A 26,229-nucleotide genomic window follows, 5' to 3' on the forward strand; every position below is an offset into this window, starting at 1 on the left:
CTCTTTGAACATGTAATACAAAATGCTAGCATTTTTTCATTCTAAACATTTCAGTAGCTTCTTTCATATATTTTCCTGGCCCTGTTGCCCTGATTTGGACGGAGGAAGGAAGGAAGAGTCATTACTTCACAATCCGCTTTTAATCCTGACACACAGCCCCTTTTATTCAGGGTTTGCTTAGAAATCCAAAATACCAATAAAAGATGAGAGAAAGGAAACAAGAGGGAAAAGAAACTGAGAATACATAAATCAGCACTCTACTTCTTTCCCTACCACCTCAACAGATCAGCTATTCCAAGCTTGCTATATTATCTTTCAGTAGCATTGTTTTAACCTACAGTAAATTGATGTATTCAATCAAAAGATACCTTCATTTAAAAAAAAAAATCTATCCATTCCCATCCAAGTTCTAAAGTTACTACTTTGTTGGGGGGGGGGGCTGGAAAGGGTCAGATTTGGAAATTATAGACCCTAAACTGGACCCTTAAACTGACCGTCTTTTATCGGTATATCTATCATCTATTTATTATTAGATTACCTGCTAACGTTCAAAGAGAGAGAGTGGGCGGGGCAAGGGGGGAGAGAAGCAGGTATCTATGATTAGATAGCCAGATAACTTTCAAAGAGGTTGCTAATCAATCAACACCAGTCCTACATTTTCCCCAGTAACTTCTGCAAAGTACACACCAAAATCAAGAATAATTGACTACAGTGGAGACTTAGTTACAGAAATTGCAGACAATTATTTATGTGTATATTAAAGTATTATAAATGTCTATGGGATGGATTAAAGGTAGAAAAGGATTTCCTGGAAAGCTGATAATGATTTCATAGGTATTGGAACAGAAGAATCCTGTATAAATATTCACCAAGAAATGTTCAGTATTATGATATCTTATAGGTCAATGATAAGAAAATAACCATTAAAATGGGGTATTAATATTTCGGTGATTCCCTGTTTGGGTGTTGGTATATTAAAGTTGCTGGCTTGCCGCTCATGGAAGAGCAGGGCAAGCATGCTGGCTTCATGGATGTGGAAAGCCCATGTACATTGCTGGGAAATGTGCAGAGTCTCGGTGTTCCTGGCAGCATAGCCCATGTGGGCACGCAATCCATGCATCCCACAAAAGAAGGAAGGTCATCTGGGGGGAAGGGAGGTTCAACCCTACCTCCACACACCCCACATCATGTAAAGGTCATGTGAATAAACTTACTATGTATTGTCTTTGTTTCTGTACTTTTAATATATATAAAATAAATAATTGGTTGATTCACTGAACTTTTCTGCTGTTCCCTCCAGTAGACTCGTTGGCTAGTTTCAAATTGTAAAATCATATACAATACATACAAAAACACAAAATGTCATAAAACCATAACTGAAAATGATCAAGACACAATAATCATAAAATCCGGTTAAAACCATCACCAAGGAAGCGTTCGGCTTCAGAAACATATAACAAGGCTGTTATCATGAGCAGCCTAGCCCTGGCTAGGGCAGACAAGCCTGGGCTAGGCTGCTCATGTGGAGCACCGGGAGCCACACGGATCCCAACACTCTTGCCCAGATGAACCCCACTTCCCACCTAGCCCAGCTCTTAGCTGAGATCAAGCAAGCGACCACTCCCTTAACCCAGCAGCGCAGGTCATGTGGGTGCAGGTTTGCGCACCCCAAAAACTAAGTGATAGTCTAGGGGAAGGTAGGTTGAATCCTGCCAGCCTACCCGCCCATGCAGTCGTGTGAATAGCCCCAACAAGACATCGTTCCTAACCACCACAGGAGAACTCACCTGCTTATAGAACAACTAGAGGCTGGGATACTGGTGAACAAGAATAGGAGGAGAATTATAGAAAGTGTCAGGCTCTGGTGTGGCTCCAAGCTAGGCTGCAGCTGGTGCCTTAGATTGTGGAGCAAGAAAACAAGGGTCAAAGTGGCCAGACACAGCAGATGTGGTTGAAATATGCTGGAGCCAAGTGCCAGTTTGGGTAGACAGAGCCAAAAGGCACATTCAGGGCCAGACAAGTATGGCAAGGTGAGTTGAAGCTATGCAGTTGGCTCTATAGAATGAAGTTTTTCAGCTTGAGGAACTGAGTCCAAAGCAGCTGTTGTATGTGCTAGTCAAACCCCTACTGCAGGGGCACTCAAACATGGGTATACCCCAGATGTTGTTGGACTACAACTCCCATAATCCCCAGCCACAATGGCCAAAGGTGGAGGATTATGGGATCAGTAGTCCAACAACATCTGGGGACTCAAGTTTGCGGATTCCTGCCCTACTGGTTCCTCAGATCACCTGGGCTGAATTTCTGCAATTTCCAGCATATGGTGGAAATACCATCATATTTCCAGCATACAAATTCCATGTTCTGCACCCATTATCTTACAATCATTCAAGAGAGGGGCACACAATTTTTGACAATTCCCCTTTATTGCCCCCTTACCTTTCCCAAAAATCTGTTCCTGTACACCTGCAGCTTTTACCAGTTGTTCTTGGAACCTGCAGCAGGACCACTCCAGTTAATATTATCAGTCAAATAATATTAAGTACAAAATCTCTCATATTTTGTACTTAATAATATTAAGTACAAAATCTGCAAGTACAAAATCTTTCATATTTGGACCAAACTGGTTTCTCAGGTTGAAGCAGTGGCCAGGAGTGCTTTTTATCAGCTTCAGCTGATACGTCCACTATGCCTATTTCTGGAGGTAAATGACCTTAAAACAGTAGTGCCTATGCTGGTAACCACCAGGCTTGACTACTGTAATGCACTCTGCATGAGGCTGCCTTTGTATGTAGTCTGGAAACTACAACTAGTACAGAATGTGGCTGCCAGGTTGGTCTCTAGGCCAGTCCAAAGGGACCATATAATACTGATTCAAAGAATTGCACTGGCTGCCGATATGTTTTCAAGCAAAATACAAAGTGGTGGTCATTACCTATAAAGCCCTATATGGCCGAGGTCCAGGGTACTTAAGAGAGCACTTTCTTTGTCATGAACACTGCCGCCTATTAAGATCATCTGGGGAGGACCGGTTACGGTTTCCAACGGCTCGTTGGGTAGCAACTCAGGGCTGGGCCTTCTCTGTGGCCGCCCCAGGACTTTGGAATGTATTCCCTGTCAAAATAAGAGCTTCTTCATCTCTGATTGCTTTCTTAAAGACCTTAAGACACACATGTTAATTAAAATTAAAACTGTTTTGAAGTTTCAATCATTTTATTCTGTGAAATAGTTTTACTCTCTGAACTGTTTTTGTTTTATTCTGTGAACATGGTTTAACTGTTTATCTTTTTTTATGTTGTAACTCGAATTGTGTACACTGCATATATATATATATATATATATAGAGAGAGAGAGAGAGAGAGAGAGAGAGAGAGAGAGAGAGAGAGAGAGAGAGAGAGAGAGAGAATAGGCTATAAGGGCTTTAGCATCCTGAATAAAACCAGCAATCTCATAGGCAGCTTATGCGGACACAAGATCCACCAAATACATTCTTTTATCTACTCTGGTTCATAAATGGGCTGCCACCAAATTCAAAAGTGGAGCATTAAGGTATCCACTTTTCTCAGGGAAAAGGCAGGTGTGAACATGTCCAAAAGCCACTCCTTGAATCAGTGCAAAGACAGATAAAACAGCTGTTTTATCTGCAAGTAATACATATTGTTCTTAGTTAATTAGCTGTAGCATTCAGTATTCCCATTGTTGAATTACTTGAAACCAAAATCAATTTCAGGCCCTGTGAATATGCCACTAGTATCAAATAAAACCTGACAAAACAAACCCGATTCTCAGAGACCTTATCAATGGATAATAATGTAATTGCTGAGCTCTGATGCCTTTCCTTTGTACTTGTCAGAAGATGCTATTTGTTACTTTCGCGGTTGTTCCTTTTTGCTCTGCACAGGAAGGTTAAGGATAAGACTTCAATTTTATAAAGCAAACAGACCTACCAATAAGTTCTATTTGCTAAGGGAGAAAACACTGAATGCATATAATATTTTGTTAGAACAGCTAAATACAATTATTTAATGAGTGGTTTATTTCTCATGTAACAGCAACGGCTGCTCTAAGCACATGATTATAACATGATTAATGTTATAATCATGTAAACAGCAGTCCTCAAGCTTCTTTGCCTATCAAAGCTGGCCAAGACTGTGAAGCACCCTAGGCAAGTTTCAACCTGCTGCTTTCTTTTATTCCACTGCCAGCCAGATGCCCCAGGAATCAGAGCCTGATAAAGATGGCCATTCCATGTTATCCATCTGGCAGCTGGGGTATACTGCTTTGGAATACAGAAGTTCTGTTTTCAGCTCTCATAGCTAAATAAATAAATATAATTAGTCAATTAATTAATTACTAATAAACCTATCTTCCATAAATAACTTCCATACTTTTAAAAGCCATCTAAGTTAGTGAGCATCACTACATCAATAAATCCCTGAGGTTAGCAATATGAACCTTTTTTTTGTCCTGAACCCCTGATCAGTTCCACTGGTTGACCCTGAATTCTACTGTTGTGGCAGAGAAACACCTAGCTGTCAGCGCACACTGGAAGCGCTCTCCCCAAGATGCCTCCATGCGGTGCCAGCATGCAGAAGGCCACCATGCATGCACACTGATAATGGTGGGAGATATAATGCAAAGGACACTAAACAATACTTAAAAGAACAAGAAATTAAACATGAGAGAACAGCTTATACTCCAGAGCAAAATGGGAATGTGGGGGGCAGAGAGAAAGAACACAACTTTGAAATGTCTAGAAGTATGCTTCTTGACTCAGATCTGGAAAACAACTACTGGGGAGAAGCTGTAATGACTGCAACTTATTTGCAGAACAGACTTCCAACTAAAACTAAAGGAATTACACCTTTGAACTGGGAGAAACCCTAGCTTGGAGCATATTAAAGTATTTGGGTGCAAAGCATATGCATATATACCTAAAGAACTAAGAAGAAAATTAGATTACAGAAGCAAAGAAGGAATATCCATAGATTATGCATTGAATAGCAAAACCTACAGAATACTTCTGTAGAACCTACAGATCCTATCACAGAGACTGTTAAACTGTGCATATTTTGATGAGAGGCAAAAGTCAAATGCCAATGTGATGTCTGACTGTGACCTGGATTTTCCAATAAGTGAAGAGGCTAAACAGCAACCACAGTAACAAAATAAACAAGTAATAATAGTCTTTGATATAATAAAGAGGTCCAATTAAGAAAGGGAAATTGAGATGGAACAAGAACTGAGACTCTCAAGCAGAGTTAATAAAGGGATCACAACTAAAAGAAAATGCTAGAACCTACAGACTGGCACAAAACTGAACACATTGCAGATTCAGAGATACATAAATTGCTGCAATCGGGAAAGGAAAAGATTGCATTACATCATAAAACAAACCATGGAACTCGGAATTCAAGAACAAGATAATGAGAAGGAGAATGTTGGAATTTTGTCATAGACATTGTCTCTGTTATTTGTATGGGGCATGCTTCTCTATTTGAATGTATCTATGTATTGACTTGGGGGCTGAGTCACTGTGTTGTTTGTCTTCTCTTCACTTGTTACCTTGAATTCAAACTGAGTGGTTCTCCCTCTCTCTGCATAAGAGACTGCTAGTCTGTTTATTGTTTTCTTCCTATGTTTTAGTTAGTAATAAATATCAAACTCTTGTTTCTCAGTTCAAGTTGGTTTTTTTGTTCAATTACTTATAGAGGATAAGTAATTGATCTGCAACAAGAATGAGCTGACTGCAGGAAATATAAACCCAGTTTTTCAAACCATCCTAAGCTAATAATTTTTTTTTAATTCACCCACTGAAGTTTTTTGTGAAGTCTTTACTGAATATTAGGTTAACAAACAAAAAAAGAACTTGACTTTTGAATCACATGATCAGCTATAATGTCAGGATAACACAGTCATTTTTTTCAAGTGTGTCAGTTCCAGAGGTCATGCTGGGAACTCTCTTGTAAGCTAATCAGCAAAACCATGAACCAAAGTGTCCTAACCTTGAGTACAGGTTTCCCAGATGTGCAGGAAGAATATAATATATTGTCTCACTTAAAGATACAGGATGCTGTTTAACTCCCATTAAAAACTGGAAAGAAAAAAGATTGAACTTGGCTCTTTCAAGTTTTGAAAAATAATGTTCTCAGAAATTATGTGCTTCAACATATTTCTACAATGATATATTTTATACGTTTTGCATGCATTACATTTGTCACAAACTTGATCAACGGGGAAAAAATCAGGGTGAATATGCAAAGCTGGTACCTTATGTCGCTTATCTTCCCCTCAATTGTTCCAAGGGCTTCTGCAGATTTAGATACCCATTTACACAATTCAGCAGCTAAAGCCTGTAGTTCTCATTTTAAAGCTGTTCATAGATTTAGTTAAATCTCTTTTGGTACCACATGGTTAGCCTTCTCTTTGAAATTTTATCCAGATTACTTATTATCGGTCTCAGAAAGACATTCAAGGTTTAAGGCAAGAATAAATCTCTATTGTAACGATATGCCGTACTAAAACACAGTTTACTGTTCATCCTAGCTCTGAGCTTTGGGGCTCACAGTTTTGTGAGGGAAGCATTTACTAAATGAGAGGGCACGTTCAAATGTCACACAGAAGCACGATTCAAGGTTAGTTTTGGGTGACTTACTCAAGTTTTAGGAATTCACACCAGGGGTGGCCCAAGGTTTTACAGTGCCTGAGGCTAGGTGCAGAATGCTGCCTTGCCTACCTCCCTGGTAGGTGCCAGGCCCCTTTCAAAACTAACCTTTGCAAGCTCTGAAAGTACATGGGGAGCAGCAGGGATAAGGAAAAATTGCTAAGAGCCACCTCCTTCTCTCCTCATGCGCGTGCTCTGTCTCCTCCTCTTGCCCCAGCTGCTGCTCATCAGCTCAGTGAGAGCTATGAAAAATGGCATCAGAAGCTTCGTGGCTGGAGAGGGGAGGTTGCACCACATCCACGGCCATAGCTAGTGAGTGAATTTCTGAGGGGCCCCCCAGCTCCATCCCTCCCTATTTTCTTCATTATCTCCCTCACTCCAAGGGGCCGCTGGGGAGAGGGGTGAACGGGGCCCCTCTCCCCTAGATATGCCCCTGACCACATCTTATCCCTTTCTCCAGGTCCCCACTTGCCTGGTTGTCCCCAACTCTTAGGGCGTTGCTCACCAGTCTGACCCAAATTATTGGTCAGAGCTCCTTCATATAGTTGCGTGCAGCCCAAGCAGTTCTTGCAAAAGCTGGGATTTCATGAAACTCCTGTCTCCAGGTCTTGTGAGAGTGGTGAAGCCTACCATGCTTCCTCCTCCTGTCCCTGTCCCAGCACCAGAGGCCTCCACCGCAGTTCAGGTGCCCACACGGCTATCCCCCAGGAAGGGGGAAATGAGTGAGCCACTAGGGTGCATGTCGGCGCCTCTGGTGCCGCCTCTGGTGCCCCCTCCATCCTGCTAACGCCCCAACAATACTTCTTCTTTTGTGAGGACAGGTGCTCCTTGCAAAGTTCATAAGGTTCAGGTCAGTCCCAGTGAGCTGCTACAGTGGGAAGGCAAATTTTGTTGCCATGCTGGCAGCCTAGTAATTTGCAACATATGGCATATGTTGCAAATATATGCTTCAGCTTGTCTTAGGAAAGGGCTGTTCCCAGCACACCTACAAGCCTCCAGATAATTCTACTTCCAGTTTAGGTTAGAAACAAGCCCTAATTGGACATGATGCCTGAACCAATTGATCTTGGTTTATTCCAACCAGCTTCCCTAAAATAAATGAAAATATGAAATACACTTTAAACCTTGGGTTCATATGTTGGTTTATTTTACAGAAGTTGGTTAGAATACACCAAGACTGGTCAGATCAGATGACCTGATTGACAACTCTCAGTTTGTTTCTATCTATATCAGACGTCGATTTATTTGACTCAAGTGTGGGCAGGGTAGTGGGGAACATGCCTTCCCAAAGTTGGAGGAACTCATGCAGAATCAAGTTTTAACCATGATTACATAAGACATCAGAACCAACCAAGGGACACACAAAAGATCTCATGGCTGTCTCATGTGTTATAAAATTAGTAAGTACACTGCTGCGTGTAAATCGAATGAATGAATGAATAAATAAATAAATAAATATGTCATGTATATGTCAGTATAGGCCTTTAACAGGTGAGGCAAAAATATGCCTTTTCTGGACTATGTGTACCAAAGGTGAGTTATGCATATTCATCGCATATTTTTAAAAGACATGTTTTCATTTCTCATTACACTGTGGATGCACAAGAAGTATATGTGGTACACATTCTAGTTTTATCATGTGAAATAACTCTTCTTCTAACTTTATGGGCATGCCATTGTATATGGATGTTATACGTTTATTTTCTCCAACTATAGGATAATAGTACATTTATAGTAACTATAGTATAATAGTACATAAAAATGCATTTACATGGCCTAAACCCAAGCAGGTCCAGCAACGAGAGCAGCCACTGCAAATGATCTGGGAGGGAAGAAAACAAGCCACAGCTATGTAGCTTGTTCACCCTTCCCGCCCAGCTCAGACTGCTTATCTCTCTCTCTATCTCTCTCTCTCTCTTTATGTTCACCTCATCCCAGGCTACATAGGCTGTCATTTGCACAGCTGGGGATAGGAATCACCACTGGGGGATGTTAAGCAACCCCATTTAACCAGGGTTAACATGGTCATGAGAATGCAGTCATAGTATAACATTTTATTATCCAGTAATACTGGTCCCTATAGCCAAGATAATAGCTGACATCTGACTACATAGCTCATGACTAACTTTTCCTAATAACTTCAGTTGCATAAATTCCTCAACATGTCAGCCACCACTTACTCTAAAGCAAATTCTGTTCAGCAAAAATCATTTGCAGTGCTGGTTGTATTGTGATTGGTTTCGGGTTTTTCAACTTGTTGTAAGCCACCCTGGTCACCTTAAGTGACGCAGAGGGGAAATACTTGACTAAAAAGCAGAAGATTGCCGATTCGAATCCCCACTGGTACAGCAGCGATATAGGAAGATGCTGAAAGGCAACATCTCATACTGCGCGGCATCATCTCATACAGCAATAATCTGATACGGCAATGGTAAACCCCTACTATATTCTACCAAAGAAAACCACAGGGCGATGTGGGCGCCAGGAGTCGAAATAGACTTGACGGCACACTTTACCTTTAAGCCACCCTGGTTAAAAAAAAGTTGAAAGATGGGATATAAATAATGTGTAACCAAAGGTTTCCCTACCACAGGAAAATAAACAATTGCAACAGGGTAATGACTTGATTAGCAAGATGTTGCCAGTTGGAATCTCTGCTGGTATGTTTCCCAGACTATGGGAAACACCTATATCGGGCAGCAGAGATATAGGAAGATGCTGAAAGGCCATCATCTCATACTGCACGGAAGAAGGCAATGGTAAACCCCTCCTGTATTCTACCAAAGACAACTACAGGGCTCTACAGTCGCCAGGAGTCAACACTGACTCGACGGCACACTTTACCTTTTATATTAGAACAATTCAGAGGGGAATTCAAGGGGCAAAACTGAAGCTACTCAGCACAAATTCCCCAGCCACACTGAAGAAGGAAACAGCCGAACCTGCAAAAGGGAAGTGTTAATTTTAACAATTTTAATTTTAACGAGGAGCCCTGGAAACCCTTGATAGCTCTTTTTCTACACTGGACAGGATAGTGCTGCTGTTAATGTTCCTTTTTTTAAAAAGTCAAATTTTCTATGCTCCTTAAAAGAAACATGAGGGAACAGCTGGATGGCAATGGTGTGATGTCCTGAAGTGTTACATGGGCATTTCAGAACTACATGCCACTGCAGGACTCTAAAACATGGCAATGGAGGACAGTACCAGAACTACTGACTTCTTGCACAGTCTCATGTTGCTCTCTGTATCTACTGCTACTCCCAATGGAAGTAGTGTGTGACTGTGCAAGTGAAGTCAGTAGTTCTGGTACTGCCCTCTTTCACAGCACCATTGCCACATGTGTTAGAGCTTCATGGCTGCATGGGCAGTTCTGCAGTGCCTGTATTATCCTGAGGGACATGTAAGCTAACATCATGTAAATGTCCCATTAAAAGCAAATAAAGGGAAAGTTGCAATTTCTGAGTAACCCCCTAGTCTGGAAGCACCCTTAAAACCCTGCATCACTTTCTTCATTCCAGAACAATAGTTTCATTTTAAACTTATCCCTATGCAGAGAATTATTTTTCTGTTTCAGTACTAATGCCCAGGGTTCCCCCACCACCACCACCACTTTTGTGGAAGGAAGGCCATATAACGGGGTAATTCCTAAGATTCTAAAGGAATCAATATTTCAATTTTTTTTTAAATCAACTTTTTTGCCGATTTTCAGCGCTGCTTTTTTAGAGATGGTGCAAAACTAATTCTGTGTTTCTGAAGTGAGGTGAAAATTCCTTTGGCACAGTCCTGAGAACAAGTCTTTATCACAACAGCTCAGTGCTTAATAACTAATCCCAGAAAGAATTAAAATGGGAAGGAAATTTGTTTTCATGCTTCTAAAGGGATTAAGATAACTAGCATGAAAATATTTAAAGCTAAACAAATATGCACTGAAAGAACTTTTATAATACAAAAGATTAACGCATAGCATTAGGAAATACTTTAATAATACCGATCAGCATCCTAGTTGCATGCACTGAGTTGCAAGATCACACATTGTTTCACATTTAGGCAGTGAAACAGGCACCCCATTTTCAAAAGTTGTGTTCCATTAAAACCTAGAAACCACCTAGAAACTGAAGTTAACCTCAGTGCTATGTTCACTTAAAATACTGAATTTTATGTACAAACACATTGATTATTTTTGCCTCCATTTACACTTATTAATTACAAAAGAGCAAGCAAAGTATGCTAGTGTTTGTTCTAGCTGCTAGTCAAGGTGACATGGGAAATTCTAACATAGCACATCATGTTAAGAATATTATTAACGCAGAAGTTAATAGTACAGTAAGTCAACTTTATGACCAATTAATCATGTAGTAGAATTTGCACCAGAGGCACAATTCCATACATGACCATTTACATTCCGAAAGCCTACTTCAAATGACATTCTTTAAATTTTACTATAAATCAATAAGGTGCTGGGTTAAAATGAAACTAACATATTTTTAGGCAATGATTTAATGTTTTGAGCATAAATACAGCCAATATAGGATAAGACCACTCTTACCTCCATGGGAAAAGCTTTAAAATTAACGGTGTGTTCAGAGCCACGCTGATTTTCTCTACCCCAGTGGAATCGAACATCATGCAGTTCAAATTCATGCCCCCGAGGTAATGGCCCTCCTACTAACACTGCAAAAGAGCACAAATTGCAGCCAGTGACTTCACAGAGAACAATTTTCTGGACTCTTTTCAATGGAAACAAAATTGTGCTTATAAAGTAGAAGAAGCAGAGTGAGGAGGCCAAAATCGCAACCATCCAACTTCACTCACAAATCCTGTGCACATTTAGTATAGTGAATTAACTCTGTAGACCTCAGTGTGACTTACTTCTGCATAAATATGGTTAGAGTTGCATTATTGGCTTTTTAAAAACAACTCTGTAACTGAGATCTTCTCTCTAAGGTTGCTTGTACAAATGATGTCCTGCTGCCTTTGTCTATTTACAAGGGAGAACAGCTTGTCATAACAAAAGATGAATGTTGTTGTATGCTTATCGCTCTTAGGTGTGGAATTGTACATAGCCTGTGTCTTTATTAGCTGATGAAGTTCTGCATGTTCTGTATACTGATGTTTTTTGTGCATAAGCTGAAAATATAAAAAAGAAAACTATAAACAAACTTTGATATCTCAGTTGCCAATACTTTGCTACAAGTAATTTTGTCATTGTCACATACCACCTGGCATGACTTTTAGGTATTGAATGACCTTATGTTCTTTGAGCTCATAATATGTATGCTTAAGATTCAAAGCAAGCAATATAATGGCCCTGTTCAAACTATTTTAAAAGGGGATGATGTACATGAGTACAGAGCGCATCCAGAAGTCCTGCCCCCAACGCTGATGCAGCAGGAAACCTCACCTCCCCAAATGCTCTTCATAGTTGTTGCATTTACTTGAGTGTGATGGCAAGGCATTTCCAGGATGCCAGGGTGGGGCATTCCAGCCTGCCAACCATGGAAACATCTGCCACCACATTTACAGCATTTGCTTCTTCAGATGAACGCCATATTATAAGCAAGAAGAGCACGGGGGGAGTGACACACCGGGGGTGGGACTAATAGATTATTATAAGATATGTGCCAGGGGCGGGACTAATAGAAATATAATAGATTTACATCAGCAGTGGCAAAAAAACAATGTAATTCTCATTCTGGTTGGCCTCAACCCCCTTTTCATTTCCCTGCCCCTCTCCCCCTACCTGATGTCAGCCTTTAAAAAGATCAAAGTGCCTGTTTTGGCCTTTAAAGCCTTTAATGGTTTGGGCTCTGGATACCTGAGGGACTGCCTGCTCCCAAGTGTTGCTGCCTGCTTGATGAGATCATCTGGCGGGGGGGTGGGGGCTCTGCTGCAGGTGTCGACAATGAGGGAAGCTCAGCTGTTGTGCACGTGGGACAGGGCCTTCTCAGTTGTTGCCCCCAGACTCTGGAATGCCCTCCCAGTGGCCAACCGCTCCTCAGTCTCCATCACAGTTTTTAGAAAGCTTGCAAAATCTTGGCTTTTTACCCAGGCTTTTATATGATTGTTTCTATTGCTGCTGTTTTGTATGGTTATATTGTGCTTGTTTTTTTAAATTATTTTAATCAGATCTGTATTTTTATATTCTAGTTTAATATTTTAACTGTGTATTTTTATACACTTGTTTTAACTTTTGTGTGAACTGCCTTGAGATTGTTTTAATGAAAGGCGGTATAGAAATTTAACAATAGATAAATCAACAATGGAGGGTTTTTTTTCCAGATATTTCAGTGGGAATATGCACAAGCTTTCTACAGTAAGTGTTTTTGTGCAGTGCTACCTTGTCCTATAATATGTGGCTAACATATGGATCGACCTTATATTGGGCACTTTCAGATGCAATGCAGAAGCTCGGTTGAATTAGAGCATTCTGTGTTTGTTCTGCCATCCAAATCCACCCCACTAATTCAACCATAATTCAATTTGGTCAAACAAGCCAAGCTTTGGAACCAAAGTTCGTACCGGTCTTGTTTGCCTTACTGTGGTTAAATTCGCCATCGTGTTGCATTTGACCCAACCCTGGTGGTTTATTCTCAGCTTGTTGCAAAAAGTACAGCACAGAGCAGCCAAGAAATAGCCATGGATTGGGTGAATAAATGGCAGAGCGAGGGGCCAAAGAAACCACCAGCAGGCAAAGCATACTATGCTGCTGTTGAGTGTCTGCAGAGGGAATTCTCTGCTTTTTTTAGGAATCTTGGTCAGAAGCTTCCGTGGCCCCATGATGCATCTGCAAGAGCCCATTGAGTCAGACTATTGGTCCATTCATCTCATTAATATCTGCCTGGCAGTGATTGTCTTAGTGACAGCAGGAAATGACTGTCTTGGTGACAGCAGGAGCATCAACAGGACATTTTCTGGGGGCGGGGAGAGGGGGGTAAAAAGCCAGCAGTCCAATACCCCCACCCTGGGACTATGCCCCATTGGATAGTCAATGGGAACTGGCTCAATCCAGGGGGAAGGACAACTGTTCCCCCTTGCCCGCCCACCCCTCTCCAAACACCCATTGGTTTCAGGTGTCTCCCAGCCCTGCTATCTGCGGCACCTTTAAACCAGAAATGTCTGGGATTGAATCTGGGACCTTCCACAGGCAAAGCATGTGCTCTGGCACTGAGCTACGGCTTCTAATATGTGGCTCATAAATTATTCATAAGTACTGAGAAAAAGCTGTAATTCAACCCTTCCAAGTCTCTACAAGCTGTGCCTCTAGAGAGGTTAATTTACAGAACCTCCCTTGTGTCCTGTGTGCATTCTCTTTCTCCCCCCCCCACCCCACCCCAACTTTGCTTTTTATTTTTAATTTTTGCAGAAATGTACCAAGGAAAACAAATTACAGAAAACAACAGTTAATACTCAGCTCAGGAATAAACAAATATAACAGTTCAGAATCAGAGGTACTGTTATTTAACACATGCTGCTGCTGCTCCTTCTGCCACCATAACAGACAGAGCCAGTGGGATTTAAAGACAGAGACAGCATATTTCATCCCATATTTATCTAAATCTCCCCTATAAAAGAATACATGAGTGCAATCTTGTGATCAGCCTGGCATTGACTTCCATTTCATATACAACTTCATTGGTAGTCCTTTGCTTTTTGAGCCTACCACTATCACACCATTCACTGCACTGTTGTCTTTCCTCATCCTTTAATTCTCCATGTGTTTGCAACTCTGCTTTGGACTCCTCATGCTCTTTATTATCAGTTTCTTCTTCATGCTCTCTTCCCTGTTTGGCATTAGCCCATCATTTATCATAACAATATGGCATTATTATTATTATTATTATTATTATTATTATTAATTCAATTTCTATACTGCCCTTCCAAAAATGGCTCAGGGAGGTTTACAGAGAGAAATAATAAATAAATAAGATGGATCCCTGTCCCCAAAGGGCTCACAATCTAGAAAGAAACATAAGATAGACACCAGCAACAGTCACTGGAAGTACTGTGCTGGGGGTGGATAGGGCCAGTTACTCTCCCTCTGCTAAATAAAGAGAATCACCATGGTAAAAGGTGCCTCTTTGCCAAGTTAGCAGGGATGGACAATGTTTTGTGGGAACAGTCTGTAAATGTAAAAGTAGATGTGGCATACAGCTTCACATGCAGCACCATGCCAAGCAGAGAAGAGCATGTGTAAAAGTACCCATTGGCACTAGGAACAAGAATAAAAGCCTTATTAAAATTAAACAATCCCCACATGTAAAATTATATAAATGAATACTTCTGAACTAATGCCAAGCAAAGGGTACAGTGACCTATCCTTAGTTCTTCTTTCTTAGCATTATGTTGGCCCAGTCCAAACGAGTATGAGTGCAGTGCTCAGGCACAGAGGAGTCCTAGGAGTCTATTTCCCCCATCCAGTCCTTCCATGTGCCATGCAAATTACTTGTGCATGAATAATTTGCATGACATAGAGAGAAACAGCTGTATGGGAATATGGGGTGGGGCACACATTGACATCTAATTCCTTGAAGTGCACTGCCCATGTGCACTCACATTGTGGAGGAAAGAACAGGGATCTGTCAAGCTCTATAGGGATCCTCTGTACAGAGATACTGCTTGCACTCTGCTGAAGTATGCCCATAATGTCTGAAAATTCTGGATGGCTGGATGGATATGCATGAATCCTCAATAATCTAAAGAGTTTTTCTATGAAACGGTAGAAAAAATGTTATCATTCTACAGCCTAGTTTTCATTGTATACATTCACTAAGACTTTAAAAATCTAGGCTATCCAAATGTACATAGAAGCCAAATATACTCCTCTGAAATTTCTACACAAACTAGAATACCACTACTACTACGATGACGACAAATATTTATATACCGCTCTTCAACCAAAGTTCTCAAAGTGGTTCACATAGAAAAGGATTACTCAAAAAGAATACTCAAAGTGAGCAACAGTTTCTTCTTTAGCCCAGATCTATAGGCCACATCTATATAACAGCCAAAGATCATGTCGATGCGCTAAGTATAGTCAGAAGTTCAGAATAGTGCCAGGAATACAATCTAAATACAACCAAATGGACAACAGGTGCTTTTCACATGTAAGAATGCAACAGTGACCTAGATCCAGCTGACACAGATTAGCATGAGATATGCTGGATGGAGATGAGAAAAGGGGAGGTAAACATGATGCTCTGCCTGCAGATAATTGGTTAAAGGACTTCTGCTCTACCTATGAGAGGGCAGAGTGGGTGAAGGGCAACCCTCAGACTTTCTCTAGAGGCAGGATTCAATTGTATGCCAGTAAACTCATTAGGGATAAGCCATGACTGATAGAGCCCTATGGTTTTGCTCGGGTATCTATGGCACAACTCCACTAAATGAGAAGCAGAAGGGTGGGGTGAGCTGTTACCATGTTTTTCCTTATGGTCTGCGGGGCAGTTGAGGATGCTTAGAATTTTAAGCTTTGTGATATGGAATTTTTTTTAAATATAACATTTTAGTTAAAATGCACTGGATGACATTGGACCTTGGTTCACTACCTCTTAATTTACCTCACAAGGTTGTTGTGAGGATAAAATGGGGGGCATGTGTTGTCCTGATTTCCATGGACAAAGGAAAGGATCGGGAAGGTCAATAAAACTCATGTTGCTTATTTTTGTGTTTCTTCTATGTTTTACTTTAAACTGATGCTGTAACTCAACCAAAGTTTTCAAGAAAGTTACAGGAATTATCAGTGTATATATTGATGTCCCCAAGGGCGATGGCAAAAGGTTAAAGGAAAAGGAGAAAGAAACAAAGCATCACATTTTATGTATGTGTAAGTAATGTATGATTCCCCCCACTGCCATCTTTAAGAGCTTCACTTATTCAGTCTTTATTAATATTAATAATTTAATTTGTTTGGTGGAGAACATATTTGAACATTTGGATAAAAAGCACTGAGGTTTGTGGTCTTTATTGCTTCCTACTAAGGAGATCTTTCACTGTGTGAGGCGAAATACCAGTCCACCATAGATTTATAGGGGAAAGTGTTGTCCTTGAGGCAGGCAGTCATTTTTGTTCTTTATATCTTTGATAGTTCAGTGAAAAATGTCAAATTGCATATCCAAGAGTTCTTTAGCACCTTAAAGATTACCTAGTTTATTGCTGCATGAGGTTTAATAACCAGGATTCATCAAATACTCATGCTGCAATAAATCAGAGAATCTTTAAAGTGCACAGGGACTCTTCATTTTCTTTGCTACAACAAACTAATAAGGCTGCTCTTCCAGTGTAGTGTCTTTTTTCTACAGAATGTGCACAGTGCCATCCACCACTATATTATGCATCTGTCTTTGCTATGAAAAGATTATTTAGAGTGAAATTTTTTATAACTCCATGCCTATATCTTTTCATACTATTCATACTATTTCTATTCATACTCTGTCGAGGTAAGAGTAGTAGTGGTCGTTAGCATTAAGGGTAGTCAGCAGCAGTAATGGTAGTCAGTGTCATATGGAAATTTTGATTATCGAATGTGTCTGAGGGCCAAAGTACACTTTATGCAGGCCTTATTTAGTGGGAGGCATGGGAGGGAAGAGACCAAACATATCAGTTCCAGATATGAACTTCATTGTACACATTGTTTGGCCCTGAGACTTTAATTTATTTCACAGACACCCTTGGAATAGAATAGTGGAACTGTTAGTAATGCTCACTTCTGAAATGTTAGTAATGCCCACTCCTCATTTCCTTAATAATACTAAGGACCACTTCAGGCATTCTCCAGATGTAGAGGGAGTGGAAGCATGTGCACGTTATGCTTCCTCTCCTGGTCACTGATGTAGTTGCAAATTCAGAAGAGCAGGTGCTCTCCATGACAGTCCCCATGGCCATGCCCACCCCAAAAGCTAGTGAAGCAGAGAAGTACTGGTGCTCTGTCCCTGGCTGCCTGTATGTCCCCCCTCCACTACACCCCTGCTCCTGGTGCTCCTGGGTCATATCTAATAGGGGGAACATCTCCTGGGCAGAGATGCCCACTTGCATCAGCAGGGCATATGCCCCTCCCTCTTTGGATATGACCTGGAAATGAGGAAGAGGAATCACAACTCATGTGTCTTCTCTTTGCACTTCTGGAAAATGTCATGACATTAAAGGCGTTTTGAATCCTATGCTTAGGATTCATGCCCCACTCCCTGCACCTCTCTCCAAATTATCAACAGCCACGGTGAGCCCCAATCTAGACTGAAATCATGGTCCAAATATTTTGTTTTCTGGAATTAGCACCCCTGGAGCAAAGAACTCAGACATACAAGTTCCCAGTACAGGGTCCACTAACAAATGATTATTTCTGAATGGTTCCTACTGACTAGCTGACTATATAGATGACATGTTTCGTTGTTGGGCTCCAGCTGCTATTTTTGGCATTGAAAGATAGCCAAAAGTAGGTTAAACATGAAAAATTGTAGCTATTACTACTTCTGAGCATTGGTGTCATATAACATCATACAGAAGTAAGTTATGGATCCCCAGAGGCCAGCATTACAGAGGCAGCTGTATGCTATTTGGGAATGGATTGGACACATGAAAGCAGGAGAGAGGATGGTGGCAACAACAACATAAACTTAGCGCATCCTCTTCAAGGCTGTTTCTGTTACTGTCATGAATTTATAATAATTCCATTGGTTGCTGGCCAATTATAGCATTATATTTCTCTAATTCATGCACTGAAAGCAGAAAAAGCAGTCAGATAGTGACTGAAGAAACAAATCTTTGTGATGCATGAAGGGCCAGACATGAGCATAACACTTGGAAACCTCTTCTCACCAGTGATAGCTTGCACCTGACCATTCCGACACTACAAACAAGCATCTGCAGTCCAAGATTTCTCTGAGATAATTCTCCCAGAAAGCTCAAAGGACTGAACCAAGGATGTCTGTTTTGCATAATGAGGAACTAACATTAAATTTAGTGATAGCTACTATACTGTAGAGACTAAATATGTGAGCTAAAAGCCAGAGAGTTCTTGTTCAAATATCACATTGGCCATTAAAGCCATAGGCAAGCCATTTGCTCTCAGCTTGAGTGTTTAACACAGAGATCTTACAGGGTGCTGTAAGGATTCTTAATTTATTACTCTGCTGATGCTGCTTACAGGAGTTCTGTGTGGGCATATCCTATGAAAACCAGCAAATAATGGGAAAACATACCTGATTTAGACTTTAAGATGATTTGGACTGAGTGACCATCATTGATGACTTCACAGTCACGACACACAACATAATTTGGTGATAAACGTACTTCCAGGAGCAAGGGATCAAATTTGGCTTCTCTTGAATTCAAGTTAATAGGAGACTGATATTCACCATTAGCGTCAGGAAAGACTAACCCCCACTCAACTCCTGGGGAAAAAAAAATCAAAATGTATTAGGTTGAAATGAAATATTATAGGAAAATCATGGGCTGGAAGTGGCCTAAGGAAATTTAGTCAATTCCTTGTACAAATGCAAGTTTCTTGAACACCTAAACATAGGAACATAGGAAGCTGCCATATACTGAGTCAGACCATTGGTCTATCTAGCTCAGTACTGTCTTCACAGACTGGCAGCAGCTTCTCCAAGGTTGCAGGCAGGAATCTTCTCTCAGCCCTATCTTGGAGATGCCAGGGAGGGAACTTAGAACCTTCTGCTCTTCCCAGAGCGGTTCCATCCCCTGAAGGGAATGTCTTCTAGCACTCACACTTCTAGTCTCCCATTCATATGCAACCAGGGTAGACCCTGCTTAGCTAAGGGGACAAGTCATGCTTGCTACCACAAGGCCAGCTCTCCTCTCCTGGGCTAACAGATTAGCCCATGTCATCCTGGTCATTCTAACATGTCCAAAGCACAGAGTAGGACCAGATTAGATGTTAAATGCTAGAGAGCCTTTTAAGAAAAGGTATACATTTGATAAAAGAATTCTAGATCTCTTTAAGCATTAAAGCAATTCTGTATGCCAAAGAGAAATGAAAAACCTCTTCCATGAAAATTCATTTCCAAACACAAATATGTTGTCTTGAAACCCTAATTATTGAAGCAAAACTCCTCTTTTAAAAAAAAAACCAAAAAACCTTCCCTTAGACCTTATCAAGACGTAGTGAAATGTCATTAAAAAGTGAACAATCTTTCTAGTTCACCAGAATTCTTCTTCAGGTTGAATGTTAAGCAAAAGGTTGGGCAAGGGAGAAAGACTAGACTACACTTGTCCCTAAAATCTTTTTTTTTTTTTTTTTTGGCACCTAGCAGCTTAATCTAATTAAGGGCCAAACTAGACATGACAAAGAAAATGTGTGTATGTGTGTCATCTTTACTTTTACAAATAGCAGCTGTGAGGAGTCCCAATCCAGACTGGTACTGCAACATGGTAGATGGGATTAAATGGTGGACATGATTCATTCTTAACACTAATTTCCCTACTGAAAATTTTCTCCCCATCTGTTGCTGCTTGTCCAGATTGGAAAAACATGCATGCACACACATATTTTTCCAGTTGGGATAAACAGCTGCTTTGGAAGAGGGTGATTTTCAGTGAGAAAGGAGTGCAGAATGAAAGAGTTAAGCCACCTCTTTCCCAAACAATTTTTATCGGGACCTGCCCCACCCCACCCTGCCCCTCACAGCTCCCAAGTGTAAAGATGATGGTTATACATTCATGTATCTCCATCATATCAGGTCTACACACAATCACCTTCTTCACTCCATTTTACAAACTGTAGGCTGGGAATTTCTCACTGTGTCCAAGCACCATCTCTCTCTCTTTCTCTCCCCACCCCTCAGCCTGCATTTTTTGCTTAGCATTCGCCAGAGGAGAAGTGATCTTTGCACCTCTAATAATGGTATTCTCCACTATTACTTTTGGATTCCCACCACCACCACCAAACCACCCTAATGCGCCAACACAGCTACCTGGCAATTTTCTTTTCTTAGCCCTCTGTCCCAAAATCACTATGTACTATAACCATCTACATTTGCAGCTACAACTGTTGTTTATATGATGCTGTCATCTCAAAGTTAACACAATGAACTCTAATCACACACATTTCTTTACCTGTGTTATTAAATACAGCCTGGATGATCAAAAATAAAAGGCGTTTAGAAATCCCTTTGACTTGCCTGTGCTCGCAAGACAAAAAAAGGACTACAAGCCGTTCATCTTTTCTGTGTACATTAGGAGCTCTGTCTGGTTCTCAGAGCTACAATGTTTGAGTTTCAAACACAGCAAGGGAATGTGTAATTTATTGTGGAAAGCTACTGTTTGCATTGCAACCTTGCTCTAAGAAGGCGAGAGGCGTATTGTGAAAACAAGAGTTCCATAGTTTTATAAGTAGCTTCCATCCCATATTTTATAAAACTATATTAAAATATGGGGAAATCACTTTCAGATTCAGTGGCATGTTACTGAAAGTCACTTTCAGATTCAGTGGCATGTTAATAGTATTTTTTTTCCCCAGAAAGTGTTTTGCTTCTTGAAAATGAAAGTGTATGGCAAAATGACACCTGACACCCAGACTGTCTGATCAAAATGTATTGATGACATGAGTAAATTAGTCCTTTACATTCCACATCGCTTTCTTCCTCTCACACATTGAACAGTCTCCCTCCTAAAGCCCATTTCACAACTCATAGCCTTAAACCCCGTTCTCCTTACCTTCTTCATAGCCCCATTCCACAGTCTCCCCTTTTTCAGGGAAGGACTCAGATTCCTCAATATAGCTCTTGTCAGCCATTAGTAAGCACTTCCCAACTCCTCTGTCCCTTTGAATGTTCTGGGTCCCTCTGTGAGGCTGCCTTACGGAAGTCTGTTCTCCTCAGACAGCATGTGTGCCTGCGTGTGTGCGTGAGAGAGAGAGAGAGAGGCTTGCTTTGCGGAACGGCTGGCTAGTAACTGTGTGACAAAGCAGAGTCAAGCAGGTCAGATATTTCTGAGGTCCTGTCACTCTCTTAGATGTTTCTAGATAAGCACAGGCTGAAATGGGTTGATATTATTAGGCAGAGTGAAATAAGGCACAAGGAGAGAAGAACTGAGAAAAGAAACTGATCCAGACAATCTGGACAGACCACTAGGCTGCAATGAAAGACAAATGCTGTAGGGGAAAGTAGCTAAAAATGGTGAGATCTGTATGTCTTGAGTCCTGTAAAAGAGAACTGATTTTTTAAAAACAGATCATTGCTGAATTGTGCATTCATGTGGATCTCTCTGCATGTATCTGCACATGCACATGTGTATTGCTATTGAAATTAATATAAGTAAACTTGTCTCATTAATTTCAATAAGACTGCTTATGAGTAACTTAATTTGGATGTAAGCCAGGGACTGAAGTTTTCTGTTCCATAACTGTAACATTTAAATATGTGTGTGTGTGTGTGTGTGTGTGTGTGTGTGTGTGTGCACACACACACACACACACACACCCCTAAGTGTTATTGTTAGAGAGATAGGCTATTACAGTAACTGGTTCACATCTACACTAAGTTACTCATAAGCAGTCTTACTGACATGAGTGAGACAAGTTTATTTGCATAAATAAACCCCTGCTAACTGAGCAGAGGCATCTTTTAAAAGTGGTGATTCTCTTTATTTAGCCAGGGGAGAGCAACTTGCCCTATCCAACCCTAGCACAGCATTCCTCCAGTGGCTGTTGCTGGTGGCAAACTTTTCTTTCTTTTTTTATTGTGAGCCCTTTGGGGACGGGACCATCTTATGTATGTATTTATTTTTCTATGTAAACCGCTTTGAGAACTTTGGTTGAAGGGCGGTATATAAAAATCAGTAGTAGTTGTAGTAGTAGTAGTAGTAGTAGTAGTAAATCACCTTAAGTGGTGTAGCGGGGAAATGCTTGACTAACAAGCAGAAGGTTGCCGGTTCAAATCCCCTGGCCTGGTACTATATCAGGCAGCAGCGATATAGGAAGGTGCTGAAAGGCATTGTCTCATACTGTGCAGGAGGTGGCAATGGTAAACCTCTCCTGTATTCTACCAAAGAAAGCCACAGGGCTCGGTAGGCGCCAGGAGTCGAAATCGACTTGACAGCACACTTTACTTTAGTAGTAGTAGTAGTAGTAAATATTAATATAGGTTGTGTTCAACCTATAAGAGAGCGTCTTCTTCGCTATAAGCCCCACTGCCCATTGACATCACTTGAGGAGGTCCGTCTCCAGTTGCCGCCAACTCGTTTGATGGCTACTCAGAGATGGGCCGTCTTGGCTGCTGCCCCAAAATTGTGGAATGCGCTCTCTGCTGAGATACGATCCTCCCCATCTCTGGCAATTTTCAAAAAACACCTGAAAACACATCTCTTCAACCAGGCTTTCTCAGCTTTTTAAAACTTGTTTTTAAATTCTTCTGATTATTTAATTGTTGTTTTACAATGTTATTAATTGTTAACTATTGTTTTTATGCTTTATTATTTTTGTTTTAATTATTAACTGATTTTAATGGTGTTTTAATGTAAACCGCCCTGAGCCTTTTGGAAAGGTGGTATAAAAGTTTTAATAATAAATAAATAATAAATAAATTATCTTGCTAATCCAGGTTAAAAGGAGTTCACCGACACCAGTGTGATCATTTGAAATTGTGCACAGTGGCAATCCCAGCTAAGTTATGTGGAGTTAACCAGGATATTTGATCTAGGATCAGATCGGGGTTAGTCATCCTGTCCTTACCAGGATGCACTGATCATGTGAACCTGTGCCCTAACCCCATTCTGGCTACCTGCACACGTCCCACCCTCACCCACACATCCACCATAGATGCCCACATCCAGAGCAGATTTCACACCTGTAGTCTCTTGCCACACACTCCATGGCCATGCAGCTAGAACATGTTCAGCTGCACTCTGCCTGGCAACATCCCACATCATCTGTAACTGTATGTTCCACCCACATATGCCCCAACATAAGAACATAAGAACAGCCCTGCTGGATCAGGCCCAAGGCCCATCTAGTCCAGGATCCTGTTTCACACAGTGGCCCATGCCTCTGGAAGCCACAGACAGGAGTTGAGGGCATGCCCTCTCTCCTGCCATTACTCCCCTGCAACTGGTACTCAGAGGCACCCTGCCTTGATGCTGGAGGTGGCCCACAGCCCACCGACTAGTAGCCATTGATAGACCTCTCCTCCATGAAGTCATCCAAACCCCTCTTAAAGCCATCCAGGTTGTTGGCTATCACCACATCCTGTGGCAGAGAATTCCACAAGTGGATCATGCGTTGTGTGAAAAAGTACTTCCGTTTGTTGGTCCTAGACCTCCTGGCCATCAATTTCATGGAGTGACCCCTGGTTCTAGTGTTGTGTGAGAGGGAAAAGAATCTCTCTCCACTTTCTCCACACCATGCATGATTTTATAGACCTCTATCATGTCTCCCCGCAGTTGTCTTTTTTCTCTAAACTAAAAAGCCCCAGGTGTTGTAGTCTTGCCTCATAAGAAAGGTGATCTAGGCCCCTGATCATCTTGGTTGCCCTCTTCTGTACCTTCTCCAATTCAACAATGTCCTTTTTTAGGTGTGGTGACCAGAATTGTACGCAGTACTCCAAGTGTGGTCGCACCATAGTTTTGTATAAGGGCATTATAATGTTAGCCATTTTATTTTCAATCCCCTTTCTAATGATCCCTAGCATGGAATTTGCCTTTTTCACAGCTGCCGCACATTGAGTCGACACTTTCAACGAGCTGTCAACCACAACCCCAAGATCCCTCTCCTGGTCCATCACCAACAGCTCGGATCCCATCAACATATACTTGAAGTTGGGGTTTTTTGTCCCAATGTGCATCACTTTACACTTGCTAACACTGAACCGCATTTGCCATTTTGTCGCCCACTCCCCCAGGTTGGAGAGATCCTTTTGGAGCTGCTCACAATCCGTTTTGGATTTCACTACCCGGAAGAGTTTGGTATCATCTGCAAATTTGGCCACATCGCTGCTTACCCCTGCTTCTAGAGCATTTATGAATAAATTAAAAATCACCGGTCCCAGTACAGATCCCTGGGGGACCCCACTTCTTACTTCCCTCCATTGTAAAAACTCTCCATTTATACCTACCCTCTGTTTCCTGTCTTTCAACCAGTTTGCAATCCACACATGTACTTGTCCCTTTATCCCATGACAGCTAAGTTTCCTCAGGAGTCTTTGATGAGGAACTGTGTCAAAAGCTTTTTGGAAGTCCAGGTAGACTATGTCAACTGGATCACCTTGATCCACACACTCGTTGACACTCTCAAAGAAGTCCAAAAGGTTAGTGAGGCAAGATTTACCTTTGCGGAAGCCATGCTGCTCACTCCCAGCAGGGCCTGTTCTTCTAGGTGCTTTACAATTTTATCCTTGAGGATGCTTTCCATCAATTTGCCTGGAACGGACGTTAAGCTAACCGGCCTGTATTTTCCCGGATAGCCCCTGGATCCCTTTTTGAAAATCGGTGTTACATTTGCTAATCTCCAGTCCTCTGGTACAGAGCCCGATTTCAGGGATAAGTTAAATATTTTAGCAAGGTGGTCGGCAATTTCACATTTGAGTTCTTTGAGGACTCTTGGATGGATGTCATCCGGCCCTGGTGATTTGTTAGCTTTCAGTTTTTCCAGACAGTTTAGAACATCATCCCTTGTCACTTCTATCTGACTCAGCTCTCTAGCCTCCATCCCTAAAAAGCCTGGTTCAGGAGCAGGTATATGCTCAGTATCCTCTGCCGTGAAGACAGATGCAAAGAACTCATTCAGCTTCTCTGCAACCTCCATATCCTCCTTACTAATCCCTTTCACTCCCTCATTGTCTAATGGTCCAACTGCCTCCCTGGCAGGTTTCCTGCTTCTGATGTACTTAAAGAAGTTTTTGTTCTTCCCCTTGATACTTTTGGCTAAATGTTCCTCAAACTCTCTTTTTGCCTCCCTTATTGTCACCTTGCATTTCTTTTGCCAGAGTTTGTGTTCCTTTCTGTTCTCTTCGTTTGGACAGGCCTTCCAATTTTGGAAGGAAGTCTTCTTCCCTTTTATGGCTTCCTTGATGGTACCCTTTAGCCATGCTGGCATCCTCCTGGACTTAGTGGTACCTTTCCTCCTTTTGCATATACAATCTAACTGGGCTTCTAGTATTGTGGTTTTGAGTAAACTCCATGCACTCTGGAGCGAAGTGACTCTCCTGATTTTCCCCCTCAGCTTTCTTTTCACCATACTCCTCATTTTGGAGAAGTTTCCTTTTCTGAAATTCAAAATGTCTGTGTTAGAAATCCTTGGTGATTCTCTCCCCGCATGTATGCTGAAATTGATGGCACTGTGGTCACTGTTCCCTAAAGGGTCGATGACACTGACATCACGCACCAGGTCCTGGGTGTCACTCAGAATTAGATCCAGGGTCGCCTTCTCTCTGGTCGGTTCCATGACCAACTGTTCTAGGGCACAGTCATTTAGCATATCTAGAAATCTGACCTCTTTGTCCTGACTTGAATGTGAATTTACCCAGTCTATGTGTGGGTAGTTGAAATCACCCATAATTACAGCACTGCCTCTCCTTGACGCCTCCCTGATTTCCTCCTGCAACTCCCAGTCACTGTCG

General features: G+C 41.4%; 1 protein-coding gene across 6 annotated transcripts in view; it reads right to left on the reverse strand.

Annotated features, from left to right (window-relative positions):
* CA8 (carbonic anhydrase 8) overlaps positions 1-21,518 on the reverse strand; it is a 69,285-nt gene extending 47,767 nt beyond the window's left edge. Inside the window, exons 1-3 of one of the 6 annotated variants that reach the window (XR_008307274.1) lie at positions 21,335-21,517; positions 18,859-19,050; positions 11,211-11,335 (exon numbers count right to left, since the gene is read on the reverse strand). Coding sequence is in view for 5 of the 6 variants with exons in the window: in XM_053250602.1 (XP_053106577.1) it covers positions 11,211-11,335; positions 18,859-19,050; positions 21,335-21,413 (396 nt within the window). In the remaining variant the exon portion in view is untranslated. Of the gene's footprint in view, positions 1-11,210; positions 11,336-18,858; positions 19,051-21,334 lie in introns of all 6 variants that reach the window. The other 5 variants (XM_053250602.1, XM_053250601.1, XM_053250600.1 and 2 more) reach the window with 5 other exon arrangements.
* Between the last annotated feature and the right edge of the window lie 4,711 nt (positions 21,519-26,229).

Source organism: Hemicordylus capensis, chromosome 4, assembly GCF_027244095.1.
Source record: "Hemicordylus capensis ecotype Gifberg chromosome 4, rHemCap1.1.pri, whole genome shotgun sequence".
NCBI lineage: Eukaryota > Metazoa > Chordata > Lepidosauria > Squamata > Cordylidae > Hemicordylus > Hemicordylus capensis.